At 37.6% G+C, this 14,733-nt stretch overlaps 1 protein-coding gene and 1 long non-coding RNA gene across 7 annotated transcripts in view; one reads left to right on the top strand and one right to left on the bottom strand.

Moving 5' to 3' along the window:
* The window catches only part of LOC141379954 (uncharacterized), a 154,586-nt gene that overhangs the window by 88,800 nt on the left and 51,053 nt on the right, over window positions 1-14,733 (bottom strand). The gene's annotated exons all lie outside the window — the stretch shown is intronic.
* The window catches only part of ntng2b (netrin g2b), a 141,940-nt gene that overhangs the window by 78,778 nt on the left and 48,429 nt on the right, over window positions 1-14,733 (top strand). For all 5 annotated transcript variants that reach the window (XR_012397083.1, XM_073935709.1, XM_073935708.1 and 2 more), the window contains exon 4: window positions 7,563-7,735. Coding sequence is in view for 4 of the 5 variants with exons in the window: in XM_073935709.1 (XP_073791810.1) it covers window positions 7,563-7,735 (173 nt within the window). In the remaining variant the exon portion in view is untranslated. The remainder of the gene's footprint in view (window positions 1-7,562; window positions 7,736-14,733) is intronic.

The raw sequence follows: 14,733 nt of genomic DNA, 5'->3' as shown, positions 1-14,733 counted from the left end.
GCAAAAACGAATAAACGAACTTACTCAGCTTTATTTGCTCATTTGGGTCACACTTTACAATAAGGTTCATTAGTTAATGCTAATTAATGCATTTACTAACATGAACAAACAATGAACAATACATTTACTACTGTATTTGTTCATGCTAGTTAACGTTAGTTAATGAAAATACAGTAGTTCATTGTTAGTTCGTTAACTCATGGTGCATTAACTAATGTCAACGAGCACGGACTTGGATGTTAATAATGCATTAGTAAATGTTCAATTATGATTAATAAATGCTGTACATGTGTTGCTCATGATTAGTTCATGTTAGTAAATGCATTAACCAATTATTTATCAATTACTTATTGTAAAGAGTTACTGTTACTTGTATCAATTAAAGCACTCATGTACTTTCATGTTGAATACAAAAAAGCTGCCTGCTTTAATATAATAGTTCTGACATCATTTACGTGTCCGTCAAACCTGTTTGAGTTCTGTTGAATACAAAAGTAGATATTTTGAAGAATGTTGGAAATTGGTACTCATCGCCTTCCATAGTATTTTTTCCCTACTATGGATGTCAAGGGTATACAAGTATTACAATTTCACAGGAGGCCTAATCATGTTTTCTTGTGGCCTTTGGAGTGCATGGTGGATGCGTTTTACATTTTGAGCTGATCTGAAGAAACGTGAGCGCAGCAGTTGTTCACATGTGTGTTTGAGGTGAAGGGCAGCAGATGGTGGAGTGATTCTGCTGTCCCAGCGGCTCTAGGGCACTATACTGAATGATCTTTATCCCAGCAGGACCTCTGCTCTGGGGGATGAAACGCGCACATCAGACCCACATGATATCATACAACATCACTGTCAGACTTGCACCTGAAGTTTTTTTTTCCTCGCACAATAGCATGCTATACTCTATAAACAGACAAGACATCAGTCACATGCAAAGACAAAAAAAGTATGGACCATGTTATGGCTTAATTTCGCTCTGATCATTTTTGGGACGGCAACACGGTGGTGCAGTGGGTAGCATTGTCACCTAACAGCAAGAAGGTCGCTGGTTTGAGTCCCTGATGGGCCAGTTGGTATTTCAGTGTGGAGTTTGCATGTTTTCCTGGATTCCTCCGGGTGCTCCGGTTTGGATAAACTAAATTGACCGTAGTGTATATGTGTGTATGGGTGTTTCCCAGTGTTGGGTTGCAGCTGGAAGGGAATCAGCTTGCGTAAAATGTGCTGGAATTGTTGGTGGTTCATTCCACTGTGGCGAATCCTGATGAATAAAGGGACTAAGCATGAATGAATGTTTCTTTAAAGGTTTTGAATGTTAAAATAGGCGTCTCCTGGAAAAAAGGATTGGAAAGCACTGTTTCCAGTCACTTCAGGAGACCTGTAAGTGCACACTGGAAAGGGTCTGATAAATCAAGGAATAACCACGAAGCGGCAGACAGCTGAAGCTGGACCACTTCAGAACACACTAAACCGCATCCTAGAAGAGGGATGGTGTCAGAGAACGAGGTTAAAGGAGATGGAGGGAGGAAGAAAGAGAGGGGGAAAACACTCACGGGCAGCGGAGAAGAAAAAGCAAGGAAAGAAGAGTGTGTGAGAGAGATAGATGAGGGCTGGCTCAAGGTACAGGACGATGTTGTGAATATTTGATGCTGATGGATCCATGTTCACTCCAGCGGAACAAACTGGATTGAAGCTCAACACACACACACACACACACACACACACTCACATATACACACTTGCATACACAAAGACACACATACACACACATACCCATACACTCATTCAATCACACAAACTCGCTCACCCTCACACACACACACACACACACACACACACACACACACACACACACACACACACACACACACACTAGCCTTTACATGCTTGCATACACAGACACACAAACTCACACACACTCCTACACTCACTCAATCACACACACATTTACAAATACACACTTACAAACACAGACACACATTTGCACTCTCTTACACACACAGACACACACTCATACACAGACACTTGCACTTACACACACAAGCATTCACACACACTTACATACAGAAAGACACACACACAAACACACACACAAACTCACACACAGGTGCACTCACACACACTCACTCAATCACACACACACAAACACACACGTTCACCTGCACTCACAAACACTCATACACTCACATACAAACTTACACTATCACATATACACACACCGTCACATACACACACACACACACACTCGCACTCACACAGACTCATGGACTCACTCGATCACACACAAACACACATACACACACAAACTCACAAGCACATGCGCACACACAGACACTTCCTCAAATATTGTACACAGACGCACACACACATACACAAAAGCACACACATATGCAAGCACGTGCACACACAAACTTACATACACAGACACACAGACACACACAAGCACATGCGCGCACACACACACATACACACACATACGCAAGCACGTGCACACACAAACTTACATACACACACACACACACAAGTACATGTGCACACACACACATTCGCAAGCACGTGCGTGCACACACACACACACAAAGACACACATACGCAAGCACCTGCGCACACACACACACACACACACACTTACATAAACAAAAAACAAAAACACACACATTCGCAAGTCCACGCACGCACACACATACATACACAAAGACACACACATACACAAGCACACGCGCGTACACACACGCACGCACACGCACGCACACACACACACACACGCACACACACACACACACACACACACACACACACACACACACACACACACACACACACACACACACACACACACACAAACACAAACACAGTGCTGCTCAGGTGTAAGAATTTCATTTAGGATCAGGGCCATTTGCGGTTACACAAACGCTCATTTCTGCTTTCCCGAGCTCAATCTGCAGCAGCACACCTGTGTTCATCACTCTTCACCTGCCAACACTCTCTCTCTCTCTCTCTCACACACACACACACACACACACACACACACACCTGTAATTTATATCTGTGAGAACTCCACCTGCTTCACTGTGACTTCAACACTTCTCGGCTCCTCATTTCACATTTATAACGTTCCCAATCGCTTTGACTGAATGGGCATGTTAAATGTTTCAACGCGTCTGTCTCTGACATGGAGGATCACATGGTGTGGGAAATATACATTTTCAGAATCAAACTCAAATTTACAGTGGTGTGAAAAAGTATTTGCCCCCTTACTGGTTTCTTAATTTCTGCATGTTTGTCACACTTTAATGTTTCAGATCATCAAAGCAATGTAAATATCAGGGCTGTGTAGTGAGCTCTAGCATTTAAATACATATGCACACTCTCACATACACAGGATGCTATCAAACACCCTGCGCTATAAGGCACAAGACAAGTTTGGCACGATTTGCTGCTATTTTCAGACCAGCGCAGCTGTAAATTTCACGTTTTGCACCAGATTGTTTATATAGCACTTTCATTTGTGCCACTTTGTGGACTCATGAGTGTGCTGGTCTCAGGGCCGGCGCGTCCATAGAGGCGACCTAGGCGGCCGCCTAGGGCGGCAGTATAGAGAGGGTGGCAACTGCGACACCTCCCTTATCACCCGCATCCTCAGTTATGTCCGCGACACCTCCCTCACCACCCGCGTCCTCAAATATATTCGCGCATAGGGCGACAGAATAGAGAGGGCGGCGTCAGCGACACCTCCATCAGCACCCGTGTGTCTTCAGTTATATCCGCGCATAGGGCGGCAGAATAGAGGTCCGCGACACCCGCGCGTCTTCAGTTATATCCGCGCATAGGGCGCTGGAAAAGAGGTCCGCGACACCTCACTTCATTTTCATAACCGGTCACTTTCGTTTTCACATTGGGGTTGAGGGCGGCGTGATCGTCCTCTGCCTAGAGCGGCAGTTCAGCTTGCTCCGGCCCTGGCTGGTCTGAAAAGAAGGTGTGTTAAGGCGCATTGTTGGTGTGTTGATATTTTAAGGAAATGAAATAGATCACACCATTGACCAACTGAAAGCTGGTCTAAGGTCCAGCGCAGAGCACATAAGTTATGCTCCAAATGCTTACATGTTGCTTGAAACACACAGGATATACAGCAACACACAAATATCTTTACAGATAAAAATAATTAAAGGATTAAAACAAATCCAAAATTATTATTTTCTAAATAAATAAAAAACCGCCTCCGTGTCTTCTTCACCTCTTTTCCAGTTTATTCATGACAATTTGCATTTGCATAATGTTATTATTATTAGCAGTATTATTTATTATATGCATATTTATATTTGTTTTAATAAAAACAAGCTTAGATTTGTCCACCTGTGGGGTTTTGCAGACATCTGCATCACCATATGGGGCATAAGAACAGGAGGGGTTTGGATATAACTCACTTTATTGACCACACTTCATTATTATTGCTCATTTATTCATTTGCTGGAAATTAGAACTGAATTTAGAAATAATTTTAAAACAAATCTTTGTGTTGAACAAATCAAAGCAAATATGTAGGCTAATGAATGTCTTTAGTGGAGTGTACAACACCGTTTCCTTATGCTAGAAAGTAAAGGAGTAAAGAGTAAAAGAGAAAGTAAAGAGGCTGAATGGAGGAGGCTCGTTCTTTATCCTCGCGCTGCAGATGCTCTGTTTAACTATTTTCTCTCTAGTGAAGTGTTCAGTTTTTCCACTTACAAAGTCCACCATGTAAATAGCTAATGCGCTAAGGCAACTGACTTGAAGGGAATGAGAGATGAGACTCTGATTGTTTTAATGTACGTTATGCTCAAACACACCTAGAACTCATTAAGAGAATAAGCCAAGTAATGCTCAAGTAGCCAAGCCAAGTAGAGCCACTTAGGCAGAGCTGAGCTCCAGGAAGGGGGAGCTTGAGCTCCAGCTCCTCTTTCCTTGCACTTCTACAAGCGATGTGGGGTGGGTGTACGCATTAAAAAAGGCTTATATGAGGAGTTGGAGCTCGCTGGAGCTCAAGTGGCTCTGCAGTGAGCAGTGTCTCAAATAAGCTCAACCCTGTTAGACCATGCGCCACGGCGCAGAGTGTATTTATCCTTCCTTAAAACAGCAAAAGTGTATTCAGACACGGCCTTAATGCTTTTGCGAAATGCACTAGAGACTTTGCACCCAGATTGTTAAAAAACTCACATGCAATATGACACGCACAAACTCCCCCACACATGCAGTTACAGTACACACAAGCTTACATACACAATCACACTCGCACTCACTCACAATTTTTTACACACTCAATTGAAAAATATATTGCTTAAGGAGGCTAATACAGTTTTTTTTTTCAATTGTTCTCACACAATTTTGAAAATCGGGTTCTTATTTTCAAAATATAATCACAATTATTCAAACAGCACACTCAATTTGCAGAATTCATAGCTTGTTTGCAAAATGGCAAAATATAGACACAAGCTGCGTCCCAAATGGCACACTATGCACTCATGCACTATGTACTTATGCACTTACTCACTCAACAGCATAGTATGTTTGTAGTGTCGTCCCAATAGGAACATTTTTTACTAAGCGTAAATTCAAACCGTTTCTCTGATGACGTTTGACTGTTGCCAAATCAGTGAAATAAACGACCGAATTATCAAATAATACCTGCCGTGAGTATAACCGCATTCACCATCAGAAGGCGCTGTAATCACTCTCGTAGAAGAATTAGTAGAGAATCTCAGCTTTCCAGTGCTGTATCACATAACATTCGCGGACTTTCAGAGGCTCCGGAATCAGTGCGTTTACGTCATCAAAATTTGACAACGCTGATTTGACAAAGAAACGCTCGTCACTGTGTCTCCGGACAAACCAGACATGATACATTGATGCATTGTCCCTCCTCCATGCCCAGATTGGTTCAAACTCGCTATATTACAACCAATAAGCATAGGTTTCGCTTTTGTTTGTGGACCAACAACGAGCTTTTTGAACAACACGGAATGAGAGATAGGCATATATTTATGCGCGGCTAAATAAAACGCAAAAAAAGGTTTTGCATGAAATAATTCTCATACTAAGTACTTTTGCATGCACAGCAGCACAGAAACATGACAAAACAGTGACACAGCAAAGCCGAACTGCTGCTCTTGCTGTTTTCAAAAGACGCAAATGAAGGTGCAGCTGTTTGTCTGGGTTAGGGTTATTGCAGACAACCATATCCAAATCCATATCCACAGACAACCATATCCATGCTGGCACATAAAACCTAAGGATGTTCCATATTGAATCTAGTTTCGTTATAGTATAGTAAATATTTATATCTATTTTTTTACTGAGGACTTTGGACTTTGACACATTATTTATTATTTTCTTATTTTTTTATTTGTTCATTGTAAGTGGTGTTGTTTATAGTAACTGAAAATATATTATTTGGAAAAAGTCAAATTTGCTTCACTGTTCTATTATTTTGTAACATTTGTAACATACCGTATACCGCGAAACCGTCAAACCGTGGTATTGTTTTAGACGATTATCATACCGTAAAAAATTCATACCGTTACAACCCTAACCCAGAACATTCTTTATGATTAGTTTGAGATATAGGGAGAATGTACACCAATAGGCCCACTATAAACTCATCAAGCACTGCACAACACTGATGCTGCAGACTGAATATTTCAAGTATTTATTTCAATTCAAGAAATACAGTATTTCTGCTGAGATTTGATTGAGCTCTTTGTCCAGTTCTGATCAGTGTCAGTCCATGGTTGATAACATGGTCATTAAGTGTTGCACTGATTTCTTGAGTCAAATTTGGTCCTTGTCTTATTTGTTCAGGTTCTATTAACTCTTTAAGTCCTTCGCTACCTCTTCCTCTACCTCCTCTTCCTCCTTCTCCTCTTCAAGCTCCCCCTCTCATTCTCACTCTTCTTCTAGCTCATTCCATTTTTGATGAATACAGGTGAACTCACCTGCTGCCTTTTATAGCACACCTGAGTGCTGCGTTTTCAAATTAGCACATGAGTGCTTCCATGCTTTGTGGATGTGTTTGTCCAATTCATTCATTAGCATGGTCATTGGCAACCCGGGGCTTTGTAATGGCAATGAAGTAACCTCACAATCCTTATTGGTGTCTAAGGTGTTGAAATGTGTCTAGAGTTTTACAAATCACTGTGTGTAATGTTTTGCAAAAAGAGTGAAGGAGACATTGTGTGTAATGTTGTGCAAATCTGTGGCGGTGTTTTGCTCCTTCGAGTATAATTTTGCAAATTGTGTGGGAATTTTTATTTTGGAGTGTAAACAATCGTAAAAAATGTAATATTGAGCTTAAAATGGCTTTTAAAAAAGTAAAAACTGCTTTTATTCTAGCCAAAATAAAACAAATAACACTTCCTCCAGAAGAAAAAATATAGGAAATTCTGTGAAAAATTCCTTGCTTTGTTAAACATCATTTGGGAAATATTTAAACGGAAAAAAATTCACAGAAGGGCAAATAATTGTCACTTCTACTGTAAATATACTAAATATATTAAAGCTGTTAATAATTAAAATCTAATCTTTGTGTGTTTCAGGTGTAAATGTAATCTCCACTCGTCTCAGTGTGTTTATATGGACGGCAACTTACAGTGTCAGTGTGAACACAACACCACCGGCCAGGACTGCCAGCGCTGCAAAAAAGGATATAAAGCCAAGACCTGGAAACCAGGATCGTATTTACCAACTCCGAACGGATCCCCAAACACATGTGAGTAAAATACACAGGAAGATATTTACATATAACTTACATTGAGAGACAAATCACTGATTATAAGGGATTGCTCCTGATTGCAATGCTTGAAAAAATGCATTGCAAAAAAAAGTCACAAAAATACAACTGCGATTTTGAATTGATTTGACTTAAAAATAATAAATAAAAAAAGCTAAATTGCAAAACAAACTCTTAGTTCTGTCATATTTTACATTTTCATTTTCTTATTCATTTTTTTACTTGCACTAATATGCATTCACCGGCCACTTTATTAGGTACACCTTACTTGTACCTGGTTGGACTCCCTTTTTATTATTAGCCCCCCTGAATTATTAGCCCTCGATTATTTTTTTCCCCAATTTCTGTTTAACGGAGAGAAGATTTTTTCAACACATTTCTAAACATAATAGTTTTAATAACTCATTTCTAATAACTGATTTATTTTATCTTTGCCATGATGACAGTAAATAATATTTGACCAGATATTTTTCAAGACACTTCTATACAGCTTAAAGTGGGATTTAAAGGCTTCACTAGGTTAATTAGGTTAACAAGGCAGGTTAGGGTAATTAGGCAAGATGTATAATGATGGTTTGCCCTATAGACTATCGAAAAAAAATATAGCTTAAAGGGGCTAATAATTTTGACCTTAAAATGGCTTTTAAAAAAAATTAAAACTGCTTTTATTCTAGCCAAAATAAAACAAATAAAACTTTCTCTAGAAGAAAAAATATTATCAGACATACTGTGAACATTTCCTTGCTCTGTTAAACATCATTCGGGAAATATTTAACAAAAATAATTCAAAGAGGGGCTAATAATTCTGACTTCAACTGTATATGTATATATTTAATTGTATTACAATTATTTAAATCATATCATATTTTATTAAATCTGAAATGACACGTTAAACTACTTTTTTACTGGAGATGAGATGCTGCAATAGAGACGCATATCTTGGAATAGTGAGATAAAAGTTGCAATAATGATCATTTATTTATTCCATGGTGGAGATGAGCTGCAATAGATTTCACACAGACCAAATCCATTCAATAATATTCTATTCTACTCTAAAATAGAATTCATTAAAGAAAAACATCTGAACTCCTCCAGCAGTGCAGGACTCGCCACAGTGAAATTCCCCTCATTATTTTTGTGAGCCGAGAATTCCTGGAGCAGAATTCCTCCGAGCTTCAGAGATCTTTACACTCCGACACACACAGAGAAAGCAGACGGACGCGCGGATCTCATTTATCCCTCAACATTCGGACAAAACGATCAGGAGGGACTCGCCTGTGAGCTCGAAAACCGGAGATGAAACAAAAGCCAGACAAAAGAAAGAGAGAAAAAGAAGAGGCACATGAGGACACCAGGAAAAGTGGATAAAACGAAAATGAACACCAATTTCATTTTTTCCTCCCTTCAGTACAGTATCCAAAGGGAGATCCTCTGGAACACAACATGCCTCCATTTTACCAGCAGCACTCATGATAAAATAATAATCTAGGGCAGTGCAAACACACACACACACACACACACACACACACACACACACAGATGAAGTGAACAGACTGCAGATCTCAACTCACTTCACTTCCAGAGCCGAGCGCTGCAGAGCCTTTTAGACTTCACAGAGCTGTCAGCTCACAGTAAGATCAAGACTGGCCAATTCCCAGAGAACAGAGGAGGAGAGACGCACACACACACACACACATACACACACACACACACACACCTCCGCAGAGAAACCCTCCCGAATCTGCTCCAATCACTGGTTGAACGACAAACCCTAGATCTGATCCAAATCCTAGTGAGCCTCCTACCTAGATAGCATTTAAAGACTTATTTATGCATCTTTGCTTCTTTTTAGGGGGTAAAAATGGCCCAGAATATATTCATGTCTTACATTTTTAGACAACTTTTAAATGTTATATAATTAATAATGAAATGTGTAATAATTACAATATAATAACAATAATATTAATAATAATAATAATAGGCGACGCAGTGGTTCGAGCCTCGGCCAGGTCAGTTGGCGTTTCTGTGTGGAGTTTGCATGTTCTCCCTGCGTTCGTGTGGGTTTCCTCCGGGTGCTCTGGTTTCCCCCACAGTCCAAACTCATGTGATACAGGTGAATTGGGTAAGCTAAAATTGTCCGTAGTGAATGAGTGTGTATGGATGTTTCCCAGAGATGGGTTGCAGCTGTAAGGGCATCCGCTGTGTAAAAACATTTGCTGGATTGGTTGGCGGTTCATTCCGCTGTGGCGACCCCAGACTAAAGCTGCAGTCACACTAGAGTTTGTGTGTGCGAAATTGCGGAGCTGCGAAAGGGGCGGGATTAAACAAGATGATTAGACATGAAAAAAGCGAGCGATTGCGCCATGTTTTAAATTTCTGTCCAAAGAGGTCATGTTTTGATCCTCGATTGGTCTCACGCAGTCTAGTGATGCGATTTCGCAGGTCAGAGTTCACCAAGCTTGAATTTTGCACCGCAGCAACCTGCGAAACTTGACGCATGACCTCGTGTTTCCGGTCTGATGCATTCACGTGCGTATGAATACAAGTCTATGGAAAAAAAAAAAGCCCAGTGTGACCACAGCTTAATAAAGGGACTAAGCCGAAAAGAAAATGAATGGATGGATAATAATACTAGGGCGTCACGGTGGTGCAGTAGGTAGCACAATCTCCTCACTGCAAGGTTCTGGTTCAAGTCCCGACTAGGTCAGTTGGCATTTTTGTGTGGAGTTTGCGTGTTCTCCCCGTGTTGGCGTGGGTTCCTCCGGGTGCTCCGGTTTCCCCCACAGTCCAAACACATGTGGTATAAGTGAATTGAATAAGCTAAATTGTCCGTAGTGTATGTGTGTGAATGAGTGTGTATGAATGTTTCCCAGTGATTTGTTGCAGCTGGAAGGGCATCCGCAGTGTAAAACATATGCTGGATAAGTTGGCGGTTCATTCCGCTGTGGCAACCCTAGATTAATAAAGGGACTAAGTCGAAAAGAAAATGAATGAATAAGGGATATTTTTGACTTTTACAATGTATTTTTGGCTATTTTCAAAAATATACATTTAATGAATAATAATAATAATAATAGAAATAATAATAATGATAATTATAATAATAGAAATAATAATTGTTTAATTGTATCATTATAATTATTAAAGGTTTAATTGTATTATGTTAGTTTTATGTGTTAGTTATTGTGATGTTATTTTAATATCTTGATTTTAAAATTTTTTTTTTTTTTAATGTAGGGGGTAAAAAAGGGCCATAATATAATCCACTACATTTTTATTTACCTTTTTACTGTTTTATAAATAATAATATGTGTTTATGTGTTAGTTATTGTGTTGTAACTTTAATATTTTGATTTTAAAATGATAAAATAAATAATAATTAAATATTTTTGTCATCTATGACAATCTTAACTTTAGAGGTAAACAAATCAAGAAGAGAATCAACAGAGTCTGCAGATATACTTGGTGCTAGCGATATGGCCTTTATAAACAGCTCACTGGTGTTCTCATTTATGAATCTCTTTCTGACAGAGACAGATCTGTCTTTAATAGCTGGAGTGATCAATAAATCAAAGAAAATACAGAAATGATCAGATCATGCAACATCCTTAACAACAGTCGATAAAATGTGTAAACCCTTAGTTATAAGTAGATCAAGAGTTTGTCCACGATTGTGTTTGGGTCCTTGAACATGCTGAGTCAGATCAAAAGTATTAAAACTATCATCAGTTCTTTTACAGCATTGATTTCTGGATTATCAATGTGAATATTAAAATCCCCAGCAATACTAAAATTGTCAAGTTCAGAGGTTACTATTGATAACAGCTCTGTAAAGACGGTAATTCCCCTCTTGTTAGTAAAGCTATACTCCAGAAAGTTTGGAGAATCGATGCTGATCTTCAAGCTGTGTTTTTGAGCGCTGTGCTGATGGGCTCGAGTTAAAATTAGGATATAAAATATAAAAGCAAGAGTGCAAAGAGCGGAGCAGTAGGCAAAGACGTCCGAACAGTAGCAAAGCAGGAAGTGCTATTTATTTATTTATTTATTTATTAATTAACAAATAAATAAATAATTACAAAATTAAAACCAATTAGCAAATAAATAGATTAACAATTAAATAAACATAAATAAAAACAAATAAGCAAAAAATATAAATTAACAAATAAATAAAGTAACAAATAATTAAATACATTTACAATTAAATTAACTTACAAATAAATTAATAAAAAACAAATAAATTAACAAATAAATAAATTTATTAATTAAACAGATAAACAAATAAAAAAATTATATTTCCTTAATATCTACTTAAACCAATAATAAATAAAATGGTGGTTAGTATGTTATGTATGTTTTGTTGGGTTTATTATAAATTAAAGCATTCCACTTGTAGAGCATTAATTATTCATTATTCTACCTCTGTTTGGACAGAATCTTTGGCAAAAAGTCCATAATACCTGATTAAAACTGCTGTTTGATTATGTCTATAATTTATTTACAATGTTTTTTAAAGCCAACATGAATTTCAGTCAATGTTGTGGCATTTATTAGAAATGCATGTAAAGCATTAATTATGGACTGTTCTGCCTTGATTTAGCCAGATTGGACAAAAAAAGGCCAGAATACCCAAATGCATTGCAACAAGTGTAGAGAAAATGATAAAAACTGCTATTTGATTGTTTTATAAATATATAAACTTAGAATATTTAATAAATGCTTAATATAAAAATTTTTTAAAAATGAAATAAAAATGGACAAATCCAAATTTTAGCATGGAATTTTGCAACGTTTGTTAAAGATAAATGCATTTAATGTGTAAAGCACTATTTATTTATTATGCTGGCTTTATTTGCAAAATATTATTTATTTATTTCCCTTCAGCTTAGGCCCTTTATTCATCAGGGGTCGCCACAGCACAATGAACCACCAACTTATCCGGCATATGTTTCACACAGCCGATGCCTACCCAGCTGCAACCCAGTACTGGGAAACACTCATACACACTCATTTCCACTCATACATTACAGCCAATTTAATTTATCCAATTCCCCTATAGCGCATGTGTTTGGACTTTGGGGGAAACCGGAACACCCGGAGGAAACCCACACCAACACTAGGAGAACATGCAAACTATTTTTAACACACAGAATTGCCAACTGACCCAGCTGGGACTCGAACCAGCAACCTTCTTGCTGTGAGGCGATAGTTCTAACCACAGAACCATCATGTCACGCCATTTGGAAAATATTAATTAAAAATAATTAATACTGCTGTTTGATTGTATAATTTAATATATGCATACAAATGTGGTTATTAAGTTGACATTAAATCAACACTGACAATTTTTATTTTTCATGTCCCATGTTGAATAATTGTTTCATTAATATTCACATAGCATTACATTTTTTATTCACATTAATCTGCGTTTTGTTCTTATTAACTCATTACTTGAGGTTAACAGATTACTTTGAGAATATATATACAGTATATACCTACCTGCCATTTTATTAAGTACATCTTACTAGTACCATCATGGACCCCCTTTTGCCTTCAGAACTGCCTTAATCCTTCATGGCGTAGATTTAACAAGCTACTGGAAATATTCCTCAGAGATTTTGCTCCATATTGACATGATAGCATCACACAGTTGCTGCAGATTTGTCGGCTGCACATCCATGATGTGAATCACCCGTTCCACAACATCCCAAAGGTGCTCTATTGGATTGAGTTCTGGTGACTGTGGAGGCCATTTGAGTACAGTGAACTCATTGTCACATGAAGAAACCAGTCTGAAATGATTCACACTTTATGACATGACGTGTTATCCTGCTGGAAGTAGCCATCAGAAGATGAGTGGACATGGTGAGCAACAATACTCAGGTAGGCTGTGGCGTTGACACGATGCTCAGTTGGTACTAATGGACCCAAAGTGTGCAAAGAAAATATCCCCCACACCATTACACCACCACCAGCAGCCTGAACTGTTGATACAAGGCAGGATGGATCCATGCTTTCATGTTGTTGATGCCAAATTCTGACCCGACCATCCGAATGTGGCAGCAGAAATCAATGTTCATATTTTCAATTGTCAAATTTTTTTCAAATATTATTTTCTGACCCTAAAAACAAACAAAAATATATATTTAAACTTAATTTTAACAAATTAACAAATAAATAAACAAATTAAAAATAAATAAATAAACTTACTAACAAATAAATTAATTAACAAATTAACAAATAAATAAATTAACAAATAAATAAATTAACAAATAAAAAATAAAATAAATAATTAACAAATAAATAATTACAAAATTAAAACCAATTAACAAATAAATAGATCAACAAATAAATAAACATATAGATAAAAACAAATAAGCAAAATTATACAAAAATAAATTAACAAATAAATAAAGTAACAAATAATTAAATACATTTACAAATAAATTAACAAACAAATAAGTTAATTTATAAAATAAATTATTAAAAAAAAACTAATAAATTAAATGGTGAGCCTGTGTGAATTGTAGCCACAGTTTCCTGTTTTTAGCTGACAGGAGTGGCACCTGGTGTGGTCTTCTGCTGCTGTAGCACATCTTCCTCAAGGTTGGACGTGTTGTGTGTTCAGAGATGCTCTTCTGCAGACCTCGGTTGTAACGAGTGCTTATTTGAGTTACTGTTGCCTTTCTATTAGCTGGAACCAGTCTGGCCATTCTCCTCTGACCTCTAGCATCAACAAGGCATTTGTCCCCACAGAACTGCCGCTCACTGAATATTTTCTCTTTTTCTCAAATTTGCGTTAAGAGCAGTTGGACAGGTGTACCTAATAAAGTGGCCGGTCAGTGTATATATAAATGTTTATATATATATATATATATATATATATATATATATATATATATATATATATATATATATATATATATATATATATATATACATATAAAATTTTACTATACTATATATGGATTATAAAAACA

Source organism: Danio rerio, chromosome 21, assembly GCF_049306965.1.
Source record: "Danio rerio strain Tuebingen ecotype United States chromosome 21, GRCz12tu, whole genome shotgun sequence".
In the NCBI taxonomy this organism is placed as follows: domain Eukaryota; kingdom Metazoa; phylum Chordata; class Actinopteri; order Cypriniformes; family Danionidae; genus Danio; species Danio rerio.
Note: the sequence above shows the minus strand (reverse complement) of the source record. Positions and strands in the feature narration are given on the sequence as shown.